We start from the raw sequence: 12,618 nt of genomic DNA on the forward strand, positions 1-12,618 counted from the left end.
AAAGGGTAAATAGTGTACAGAGTGTAAAAAGAGTAAGAAAGTGTACGAAGTGTAAAAAGCCCCGGCGCTTCCCAAGTCCCTGCGATGGTCTCGTTCACATTTCTGGGCTGCAGCGCCGCCTTTGACGCACAGGGGGCGCCCGCGAGGCGTCCGAGTGGCCGCGCAGGCGCATTCGGGGGCGCAGTGCCGTTCCTGGCCTGCAGTACCGCGCGCTGCCACCAGGCGGCGGCAGCGACCCGAGCGCTGAGCCCTGCAGCGGCACGAAACGCGCGGAGCTGCTCCCGCTGCCTGCACGGAAATCGGGTTTTTTTCTCCCGTTTTCAAGCCCTTTATTGTTTCATTTATATAATTTATATGTACAGAAGTTGCATTTGTATTTTCAAGCCCATATGTATCTTTATTTGTAGGACCAAAACAAAAAATGTGACCCAGAGACATAGGCTAAAACCTGTTCTGTTATCTCCCTTTCTATTTTCTAAAGCCCACTTGAAGGGATCTTTCTTACCCCATATTTATTTCCTTAAAGATTCTATAAAAGTATAACAGTATTGTGGCTAAGTGTATTCTTTAAAATCAGAGAGCTGAGTTTTACCACCAGGGCTTCTTAGCATAAGCAAATAACAGATGTGAAAGTACTCTGCAGGAAGAAAGCATGACATGAAACAAACATTTATTTAAAAGGACTGTACAGACAAATTAAACTCACACTGTTACTCCTATGAGGCACAGGAGTGAAATACTTAAAACACAGAAGCCAGTGAAAACACCAGATATTGCTAGAATACCTAAATACTAAAATGAAAATGCATGCTGGAGGAATTAGGAAACTGTAAAATAAAAGAATAAAGCACTTTTTAATGTATTTAAAGTGCTAGTGAAGTCCTAATTTCTTGAATAGTATGCTATTTAAAGTAACACATCAATGTCTACTCTTTCAAATTTAGATTATGTAAATTGAAGCCATTGTCAGGTTCAGTCAGGGTCCTGTTTATAAACCTAAGGTTGAATTCAGGAAGTGCAAGTATTTAAATTTGCCTTACATTTTCTCTGTAGTTACTGTGTCCTTGGCACTGAAGTTTGGACAACTGATCCACCCCAGCTTGGGTGTGAAAATTTCTGTAGCAAAGCATTTAGATGCAGTACAGTGTTTGCATCCTTTTACTTATGAGCTTAGGGTTGATGGCAGGGTGAAAGTCTTGGGATTTTGGTTTTTTTTCTGTTTGGTTGCAGAACAACAGGACTATCCTTTGAGGCAAGTGATGAACAAAGACCCTGAAAACCATCTTCACCAAGAGAATCCAGTTCTTTTGTTGTTGCATGGATACCCCTTTTAAAAACAGAACGACAAAGACAGGGTTAAACCAGACTTCAGTAATATTAACGTCTCCTAAGCTTTGAGGAGGGTCTCATTGTGGCTACTCAGACAATTTGACCCAAATAAGAATAAATTTAAGTGAAGTGGAGACGTACCCACAAAGACTTCAGGTACAAACGAAGAAGCCATTGTTGCTCCATGAAGCAAAAATGCAGCAGACTTGTGTTAAGAGCTGTACTTCAGACAGCTTCCTCTTCTGTCTGAATAGCAAGAAATCAATATTTCATAATTATTCCTCCAGTCTCTTGAGAGAGTTGCCTGGGAGAAAAGAGCCTGGGGCTGTCACGAGAAAAGTTCTTCAGTTAAACTTCTGTGATTGTTCCGTGAGAGAAAAGAGAACTCGTTCCCTATGAGAGACACTGCTTCCCTCCCTGCCCCCACCCCCATGGTCCCCTAATGCATAACACATATTTTATCTCCTGAAATGGCTGGAATCATAGAATAGCTCAAGTATGAAGAGATCCATAAGGATCATCACGTCCAACTGCCTAGCATTAAACTGTATGGCTGAGAGTGAAATCCAGGTGATGCTCCAACCCTGACAGGCTCGGTGCCTCGGCCACTTCCCTGGGTCACTGGGCCAGTGACCAAGCACTCTCTCAGAGAAGAACCTTCTCCTGGTGTCCAATCTGAGCTTCCCTCAATGCAGCTTCATTCTATTTCCTCATGTCCTGTTGCTGGTCATCAGAGGGGGATCAGCACCTCCTCCTCCCCTGGAGGAAGCTGAAGGCTGTGATGAGGGCACCCCTCAGCCCTCTTTTCTCCAAACTGAACAAGCCAAGTGTCCTCAGCTGCTCCTCAGAGGTTTTGTCCTTGGGACCTTCTGCAGTCCTGGTCACACAGGTGACTCCAGAGTAACAGTCTGATGTCCTTCCTGCACTGGGGCATCCCAAACTGCCCCCAGTGCCCAAGGCCGCACCAGTGCAGAGCAGAGTGAGACAATCAGCTGGCAATGCTGTGCTGCATGTACCCCAGGTTGTGGTCGGCCCTTCTGGCAGCCAGGGCACCCTGCTGACTTATCTCCAGTTACACTCACCCTCAGCAATGATGCTATTCGTATGGCAGAATACCCTTTGTAAAGGATGTAAAAATTGTAAATACTAGTACAATTGATGCAAACACAGTGTGTCAGATTCACTTTAAAAAAACCAAAAACCAAACTCTAACCTTGTAAACACAAGAGAACATGAAACTAGTTTAAAAAAGTAAAAGTACAAAACTGTTGTACTAACTTAGTAAATGATGCATCCTTAAGTATACTTCAGTTCAGGGATCTCCCAAGAAAGAAAGAACCTGGCAAAGTAACAGGAAAGTGAGAACAACTATGACTAACCCTACCTATTTCAGAACTGTAAGTACAAATCAATCCTGCTATTCACACTACTTCATTGCAGACCATTCACCCACTCCATTGTCACTACTTCTTAAATTTATGTACAACTACCATCAAAGTGTGCTGCTCTCCTGTATGCACTTTGGGGAAGCCCACATTCTGTCTTTTAACTCTGTGCAGTTTCCCTTCAACTCCATAGGAATTGCTCTGAACAGGGCACACAGCATGAGACCACCCTGACATTTGGAACAGTAAAATCCAGTATTTGTGCTACAAAACATACGTAACACACTATTGCCATTTGGAGCATGGAGACTTTCTTCCATTATTGCTATCTCAGAGACCAAATCCCTGTAGTTCAGCTGGCAGAATCTGCTTTTCACATAATTTCAGGGGTAGATAGTTCACATTGTGTCTGCTGTTGACAGATGTTGATTTGTAACATTAAAACATTAAAGATGTTGATTTGTAGCATTAAAAGATATTAACTATGTAGCATTAAAATGGGGGAATATCTCCTGAACCTGGTTCAAGTTTTAGGACTATGTTCAGTAAATCACCCATGTACTTCGTGGCAGACTTAGGAAATTAATGGCCACGTATGTGATTTGGCCTGCAAAATTGCATCACGTGGATTTATTACAGTTGCCAGCATTTGGCAAAGTTCTTGGAGCAGAGACTTGGGGCTTCCCTGTTCTTCCTGTCTAACAAGCCAAATTCCCAATATAACCACTCTAACATAATATAGAGAGAAACCTGGGCTAAAGAGAGAAGTGTGATCAAGCAGATCCTGCGTCCCAGAGTTAGTGAAAAGAATATTTAACACTTGAAATCAATTTAGGCAACAGAGGTGGTCACAAAACTGGGATTAGAGATGAGTAAATTTCAGGCGCCAGTTCTGTAAGTGGATCATTGCCATCCTCCCCACTGCAAGAACTGTTGTTAAATTACATGAAAGAAAGGGAAGACATACAGGGAGTGATCAACTCCAGATACTTTAGTCAGGGTTCTTTTGGCACACAGGGAATAAGAAAACAAACTGGCCTGAAGTAAAGCTTATTTGAAAATGACCTATTAAAAACCAGAAAATTAGAAAGTTTTGATTGAGGGAGGACAGTGACACCAAAGCTTGTTGGTTCTGGTGATATACATAATTTTTAGTTGACACTGCTCCTCATGCATGTTCCTGAACTTTCCTATGCTCCAGTGGAGGACATGTCTGCCAGATTTTGGCTGTAGAAACCAGGAACAGAGGACATGCAGAATGGGTGATGTGCAGTCTGTGCACACAGAGATCTGGGATACATCATGCATGTTTCCTAGAGAACCACAGAGCATTGGTCAGCCATAAAGACTAGGAGGACCACCAATACTTCAGCCTTGTTCACTTCAGCCTTGTTCTTAAGTCAATCAGTCTTTTCACTACTGAAAAGAATAACCTGTAAAGATGTTAAAGCATGACAAATTACATCATTTTTAGAAATTCATACACAGCCAGCACCTTTTCAAGTTTTAAGTCAAGTTTGAGGGAATGGTACAATCAGCTTCAGTAAATCAAAACCCATGTGTGTCCTTAGTGCACTGATTTTCTGTATAACAAGTCTCCTTTTCCCTGAACATTTTCTGTTTAAAAAGAGTTGCATTGGATACCCAAACCTACCCAGTCTTATGAGATTGGAGAACAAATTGTTCTTCAGTGAAACAAACAGACAGTCTGCTCTTTCAGCACTTCAAACAGTCCCCTGTTATCAGGAGAAAACAGAATAATCTTTTAGTAACATCTGTTTTTTAAAAAGGGAACATAAAAGCATTTGTGGTAATCACATTTGATCAAGAGAAATAGCCTGACATTTAGGATACTTGCACAAAGAATTCCAGTTTGTTTAGGAGTACAAAAGATGGAGCAATTGAAATATTAAACTGAAATATTAAACTGTAGCACCAGTAATATTTACTTTTCTAAAACCAAATCCTAAAGACTGGAAGGAACTTAGAGCAGGATCATTGTGCTTACATTGCATTTAAATAGAAAACAATGAGACAGTCATACTTGAGTCTGCAATTCAGCAAAGTCTGGGCAAATTTGCCATTCTACTGGAAGAGTACTGGGACAGGAGCTGGTCACAATCTTCTGGATTTCATTCATCCTGTTTCCTCTTGGGCTTTTTGGGGTTCCGAGAGCGGCTCTTGGCTTTGCACAGGGGACAAATGGGCGCGTTCCGGTGGATTTGCTGGTGACACGACAGACACGCCTGAAATGCAATTGCAGCCTCTGGTTACAAACACCAAAGTGGCCTTGGCACACAGGTTATTTGTTGGGGAAGATGAAACAGGAATGCCTTATAAATATGATTGCCTGGCAAAAGATTTTGAGAATATGGAAACTATAAGCGAGATTGAAATGAAAGCAAGCTTTGAGATACCAAGCCTTAGTTACTGAACAACTGGAGAACAATGGTGTGGCCAGGTGAAGGTAATCTCCTTTTGATGGAACAATACCCTCTGCTTGCAGACGGGTCCGAGGGTCAGAGCAGACCCTGCCAGCTTGGCAGAAGGGGCCCAAAGAGGAGTTTTTAGGGTTTAAAATGTAACACAGTATAGTGATGTAATGATTCTTATAGGCTGTATGGAAATGCTATAGGATTTTTATCTTGTACTAGATTGGTTAGTGAGAATTAGAATATTCAACAGAGAAGAAGCTTTATTGTATTGTAACGGGAACCTCGCTCTCTTACTCTCTTATGCTTTTTACTCTCTTACCCTTTTACTCCCTTACCCTTTTACTCTCTCACCCTCTCATCCTCTCTGCCCCTCTCTTCTCTCAGGCCTGCCCTGAGCTGTGGCTGGCAGCTCCCAGCAGGGCCCTGCACCCAGGCCTTCTGCAATAAACCCCAAGTTCCTGACCTGGCTGCAGAGATCTCTCATCTCCATGCATCCTGACTGTCCTAGAGTTGTTGAGTTCCAGTACAGACTAAACCAAGGCTCCTTGCCTGCAAAGGCAGACTGCTGCTGTATTCTATACTACCTAGGTTATGTGGATTGTAATTTCAGGCTTACTGAAAAACAGAGCATCTCATTGAATTAAAACTGCATTTCTGCAGGCATGTGGCTCACACATGTACCAGTAACTTTAAATTCTATTTTGTGTTAAAGGTTACAGTGATGTTTTAAAGGTGTTTACCTGCCTAATAGCTCACTGAGTCAGAGAAGTTACAGTGATGGCCAACTGCAGTGTCACAGAATTGAAGGCAGGAGTAGGTGATTGGATGAATTCCACATATTTAACACAGGTACAGAACTCTGCCCTTTTGCTCCAGACTAAGCCCTGTAATTTATGTTTGACTGAACCCTATTACTTGCAGAATGGCTTTTCAATTGCCTAGCTACAGATAGTAAGTATATTACTTTGGAGTTTACCTACATCAGTTTGCCTTCTTAGTGACTCTGGAACCTGGGTGGGAGGAATACCCCAATGTAATTACTTAACTCTTCTCACTACATAAGGAGCTCAGTAAAACTGTCACTGAAGTGCCTGTGGTTATGTTACATTAATCCACGTTACTCAAGAAGATCCCTAGTGCAGAAGCAATAGCTTTTCCTGGTAATTTACACCATTGGTAATTTCCCACATAAAATATGTGCACTGTTTTTAATATGACTCCATATGGCATTAAATAAGAGCCACTACTTTTTCTTTTGCCAAGTTTTTTCTCTTCCTTACATGCCTTGCTCCCTTGTGAGACACAAGAGGAATGGGGATTGCCTACATCTCTGCTGAGGGTGACTCTTAAGTCCTAAAAGATTCTTATCCTTAACCCTTGATGACTGGTGCTACTACTTTAGTCTACTGCTTGCTCTTGTTTTGAACCACTGCAAGGAAAATCGCAATCAGAACACGTAATTTTTCCTTTTCACAAACATCAATCACCTTCTAAACATAATGCATTCCAATGACAAAAGAGAAAACCCAGCACATTCCATCTGCTGACCTTCATTGGAGGTGGCTGCTGTCTGAAAGTCGCTGTCTGTCTGGTGTCTTGCTTCCTGGCCACCTGCAGCTGTTGGGCAGCTGCTGCAGCTGCAGCCAGAGACTCTGGGATGGGAGGCTCCTGTGGTTCTGTCTGCCATTCTGCTTTCTGCTTTTCAAAGTAGCTAGACAAAAGAATGACAAACAAAAAAAAATGTAACCACCTTCTGCAGTATTTCATTAGTCTGTAAAGGATATTTGGTGTTAAAATACAGTGGATCACATTTCCCTATCGTGTTCCTCCACTAGAGTCAAACTGCCAAATTGCCTACACATTGACTGGTTCATAAATAGAATATGTGGTGTTTCCTTCTGCATTTCTACACTTCAGCCAGATTCCAGACTGGATGTAAATCTAGTAAGATGAAAAACAGACAGACATGTATAGAAGAAAAATAGGCAACAGCTTCAGATGCACCTCTGTCAAACAGTTTTTCTATTTTTTCTGTTAAAATTAATAACTTTTGCACATAACAGATTAATAAACAGATCAATACATTATTTGTAGTGTCAAGGTGTTTGGAATGTAAAACAGCATTTCTATAGAAATACAAGGGAAATCTTGCAAACTGTATGTGTGTGTAAATATATATATAAAATATATATTAATTGTATATAATAATAGTACTATAGTAATTGTACTTATACTGTATAGTATTGTAAAAGTATATATATTAATTGTGCTGGGCAATAAGAGCAGTACATGCTTATTAAAACATCCCTTGCATTTAAAACTGGTCTATTAAGCAAAGGACACTGTTCTTTGAATAGTAGCTAATTCTGCCACTCTGCCCTGCCTAGGTTATATGTAAAAATGAGACTGTGATTTATTATCCAAATCCATTCCACATCTCAGGGAAACTTGTTGACAGTCACTGGTATTTGGCTAAAAGCCACTGCCATGTGCAGGCAGCAAAAAGTAAAACTCTGACTAGGAGCAGCACAACCCAACTGAAGAATACCTGGTTTGTATCCCTCTCATGTATTGCCTCCTACTATCACTCGCTAAAGAAGTAATCTTCAAGGAAAAATAAAAATATAGAAAAAGCAACATAGAGTATAAAACCTAGAAGGCTAACAACCACCCTTGAATGTTTGCATGTGATATGTAGAGTTTGCAGCCTGGAATAACCTAAATTTAACTTGAAACAAATTCAGACTGAATGTTATCAAACACATGTCCTCCACATCCCTTTTTCGTTAACTTCTGTTTTTCATGCTTACCTCTAGGGTTGTTTTTTTCCACCTACCAACAAAATTAAGATGAGAAAATAACCAGTAGAATTGAAAGAAAGCACAGGGCCAGATAATGTTTGCTTTGGAGGCTTACTCGAGGGACAGTTTCTCTTCCTCCTCACACAGGTCTGGCAGCCTCTGCAGACCCAGGGTCATCCTCAAGGCATCCACGTGCTCCTTGAGGGGCTTGTACTCCTCGTGCAGCCGGCGCGTCGACTCCAGGAGCTTGTTCAGATCGTTCTCAGACTGCTTGATGGTGTTCTCCATCTGAAACAGCAGGTTGGGCATGCATTTAAAGAACTGCTCCTCTCTGACTGAGCAGCAGATTGGACCAGAAACAGGAGATTTTTCTCACTCAAGTTGGAGGAGATTTGAGACAATGAAATAGTAAAGCAAAGACTTAAGGTATTGGGAGGATGAAAAATGGGCAAAGGAGAAGCAACAGAAAGTGACATATGAGATGCATTTTCATTTTTAAAAAGTGCACTCAACCTATAGGACCCTCTGAACAACAAAAAAAGCAGAGAGACAGGCTACAAATAAAGCTGGCAAGTGAGGAGCTATGGAAGACTCTCAAGAGACATTAAAAAGAACTTAAAGTAGCATAAACTAATTTTCTGTGTTTCTAAGATACCTGAACACTGACTGGCAGAAGTTAACAAACAATCTAAGGAAAGGTTTCTGCTTCTCTTATGCAGCAAGTGGGAAAAGCAGCAAAGAAAAAGATAATCTGACTGCACAAAGAGAGGAGGATGGAACAGAGGCTGAGGTTGTGCAGCTGGGCAGGGGAACAGACATTTGAAGCCATAAATAAATGCGGTCTGCACAGCCAGTACATAGCTTGTACTTTTTCACTTGTTGGAGCCTTTTTCTTCCAGTGCAACACAGATACCTTCAGAGCTAAAACGTCCATGTAAATGCTCTAATATGACATTAAAAATGTATTTAAAAATATATTCCAAATTCAGCCCCTCTAATTGGCTAATCTTCCCTGTTTATAAATTGGTTTTTTCTCTTTTTTGTATTAATTCCCTTCAAGCTCGTGCTTTTTGATGTTTGGTGATTCCACTCTGGGATGAAGGTCAGCTCTTACTATGAATTTAACAAACACTCTGTATTTTCTCAAAATCTCCTAGTCCCACCTAGCTGCCAGAGTTTCTGTGTGCTAAATGAGAACAGACTAACAGGAAGAACTGTTTTCTATGGGACAGCTGGTGTGGTATCACTGTGGCTCTGGTAAAGTCACAGCCACAACAGGCTTAGTTATCTTATCTATCCTGTCAGTGCAACAGCTTATTATGCCAGCATTATAAAATATCCTGCCCTACAAAGAGACATAACAATTATCCTGAGGTATATTTGCTTTGCACTCTCTGTAGGATCCCAGGATGGTGTTGTAAAGTGCACATTATTGAACCGGTGATGCTTCACTCGTGCACAGTTCCACAAGCTGGGGGGTGATTCATGTGCAGCTGTGTCTGAGTCAGTGTCTGAGCTGGGCTGGCACTCACCACGTTAATGTCAGCGTGGATCAGCCTCAGCTCCTCCACGTGAGCCATCTTCTCCTGCAGCAGCAGGTCCATTTCTTGTTTGTATTCTTTCAGGTGCCTCTCCTCAGACTCCAGGGCTTCAAATTCTGCTTTCAGTCTTGCCTTTATTTTTTCCATCTGCAAAGTCTTATTCCTGAATCCCAGTGACAATTAAAACATAGAGAGACAACAGTAAGTCACTGACACATATTTGTGTGGGGTGTCAGTTTATATGGGATTAGATAGAGGAAAGAGGGCAATAGCAGCAATAGACAAGAACGAGACTAAATGAGTCTGAGAGAAGGTGAATACAAGGAGAATACTGAATTCTAATGCCAGCTCTTTTGCTGAGCTTTTCAGTGGTAAGAGAAGCCTTGCATAGAAATATGAAATTAATAGAATGTTGTGAGGTTTTGACCAGAAGAGCATGGCAGAAAGCATGGTCAGTCACTTGGACAATTAATTATGGCTACATATTCCAAGCCTCTGTCTGTAGAATACATGAAATGCAGATTAAAATAAAGTCTGCTAAATCTATCAAAGGTGAATCTGTAAATATAAGGAAATCTCATGTTTGTTTTGAAGGAAATTCTTCACAGAATGCAAGCTTCAAATGAATAAATTGGTTTATTTGATCAGATTTTGTTAAAGGTGACTCAAAATAGACATCAATGTTACAAGTAGGACTGGCTTTTCGACACTGATTTTTTTTTTATTTAAAATACACTCAAGCAACTTGTTTGATACTTCACTGTACATTAAAGCTAAGCATCACCTTTGCTCTACCTTATACCACAAAATAATAGCAAAAATCCGTCAAGTGCAGTTAATACTTCACCTTTGAATGCCTGATTAGAAAACTGAATGCACTGTAAATTTCCAAATACAGGATACCACTCACTGAAAAATTACTATAAGTGTTACAGTAATTGGACCACACACTGTAGTAGGCCATACTTTGATCTGTTTTCTAAAACAGAGCCTGTGTACCTGTTGAGCACAAAATCATTGTTCTTACACTGTCGCATCTCAAATAGTTTGGGGATACTAGACAGGCAAATATCTTGGCTTGATCTTTGTTCACCTCTGTGGTATTGTGTGAAGAAGGCTGAGGCCCATACTCTGCTGCCAAATTCACTTGTTCCATGAATAAAGTGTTCCTTAGAGATGCTGTAACCAGCCACAAGTGCCTGTGACCACCTGGGAGCTGGGAATCCTCTCTGCCAGCCCTCTCTCCTCTCTCTGCCAGCCCCTCTCTGGCTGTCATGTCCCAAACACTTCTCATGGCTTGGGTTTCACAGTCAGCATGCCTTCCACTCCGAGCTGCATTCAAAACCTCTGTTCTCTCTAAGGTGTTTTGGCTCCAACTAAACAGAGAGCTCAGGCCTAATGCTGAAAATCGGTGCCCCAAACCAAGGAGTGGAAACACCCTGCCGAAAGTTATGGAAAAGGTTCCTGATGCAGGAACGTGCGGTACCCTGCCTGGCTTTTAATGAGCCCCCTCTCCCACAGCATCCTGCAGCTCACCCTGCAAAGGACGCTATAACAAATTCCCGGTGCTCTGCACAGCATGAACCGCAGCCCTCGGGCCTTGTGGCAGGAGGGCATGGATGAAAAAGCCCCGGTGTGTCCCCATCCCCGGTGTGTCCCCATCCCCGGTGTGTCCCCATCCCCGAGCAGGCAGGGACACCTCGGCGGGGCTCCCTCGGTCGCTCCCCGCCTTTGCCCGAAGGGAAGGGTGGGCAGGGACACAGAGGGGATAGCACAGAAGCCGCTGAGGCTCAGCCGCTCCCCTCTCATCCCGCACGGATCCGCCGCTCCCCGGCGGGCCTTGCCCTACCGCCGCCCTCTGCGGTGTACGGATGGACGGACGGACGGACGGACAGATGGGTGGATGGATGGACAGATGGCTGTCCTGCACCCCGGTGCCGGCAGCGCTGCCCAGCCCTGTCCTGCCCGAGGGCACGTCCACCTTTGGATATTTGGGTGTCAGACGCTGCTGTCCTTGCCATACCCGATTCCTTCTCAGCCCGGGAGCGAGTGGGGCAAAATAACACATTCAGAGCCTCATGAATATGAAATACTAACTCAAAGGACTTAAAAACAAACAAACAAGCAGCGAAGCCCCCGCACAGCCCGACACCACTCCCCCGCCGCCGCTCGGTCCTTCCCCCCGCGCACTCCGCCTTCTCCCCGTGCCATCACTCGGCGCTGCGCTCTGCAAATGCTCGACCATTGCCGCCCTGCACTACGCATTCCAGCCGCGATTCCCAGCAGCAGATGCTCCCTCCCTGCTTAGAAAAATGTGTTTTGAGCTCCCCTCGTGAAGCCAGCGGTAGTTTTCTTTCCCTCAGCAGCACAATAGCTACTTTCGGATGGATGCAACTCCTCGGCTCCCCCGAGGAAAAAGCTGCTTCGCGTCAGCGATGGGGCACAAAGCAAACATACCTGATCTCCTTGATGCTCTCGAGTTTGCACATTATTTCTTGCTCATCTGCCATGCTTTTTACTCCCGGCTTACACCTCCTGTGAAAGGCACAAAATGCCCGGGGGGAAAAAAAAACCGAAACCAAATCAAAACAAAAAAACCATACAATAGACACAATGTAGTCACCCCCTGCTCGCATATGGGCTCTGAGCCTGTGCGGCAGAACTCTAGTGGGAGCTGTGGGACTTCGAGTCCGGGCTCCTATTGCTGCCCAGGCAGAGAGGCTGGAAACGACTACAACACCCACAAGGCAGAGCAAAGCTCGCCTGCCCTTCTTCCTGCAAGTACATTTTAAATCAATTTGTCACGCCTCATTATGCCAGAGGTTGTTAGGAGTGGAAAAAGAGCAGGAGGCTTCCTTCAGAGATCTGTGCAGTGTTTAGTATTTCGTTAGAATATGCACTAAATGACTCTTGATGGGTTCGTGATTTTGATTAAAGGCTTTGACAAAAAGGAATGCTGTAGGCATTACTACTACAATGCTGTTTTCTCCTGGATGCTCTGAGCTTTCTACTGAATGTTCTAATTGCTCACCAAATCCAATCTTTGCAAGTTTCTGGGACTGATAATGAATAAGCTGCATTTGTGAATAGAAGAGGTTGTCACTACAGGACACGAAATAACATGACA

At 43.1% G+C, this 12,618-nt stretch overlaps 1 protein-coding gene across 2 annotated transcripts; it reads right to left on the bottom strand.

Annotated features, from left to right (window-relative positions):
• Positions 1 to 492: 492 nt before the first annotated feature.
• On the bottom strand, positions 493 to 12,115 carry ZC4H2 (zinc finger C4H2-type containing). 2 transcript variants are annotated; one of them, XM_058814096.1, is made up of 5 exons: positions 11,949 to 12,115; positions 9,483 to 9,654; positions 8,066 to 8,238; positions 6,698 to 6,860; positions 493 to 4,960 (listed from the first exon to the last, which is right to left on the bottom strand). In XM_058814096.1, exons 1-5 carry the CDS (start codon positions 11,999 to 12,001, stop codon positions 4,847 to 4,849), a joined length of 675 nt encoding a protein of 224 aa, XP_058670079.1. In that variant the 5' UTR covers positions 12,002 to 12,115; the 3' UTR covers positions 493 to 4,846. The 2 variants fall into 2 exon arrangements, with proteins under 2 accessions (XP_058670079.1, XP_058670080.1); XM_058814097.1 differs by lacking the exon at positions 6,698 to 6,860.
• Between the last annotated feature and the right edge of the window lie 503 nt (positions 12,116 to 12,618).

The sequence above is a fragment of the Ammospiza caudacuta genome, chromosome 14 (genome assembly GCF_027887145.1).
Source record: "Ammospiza caudacuta isolate bAmmCau1 chromosome 14, bAmmCau1.pri, whole genome shotgun sequence".
Taxonomy (NCBI): Eukaryota; Metazoa; Chordata; class Aves; order Passeriformes; family Passerellidae; genus Ammospiza; species Ammospiza caudacuta.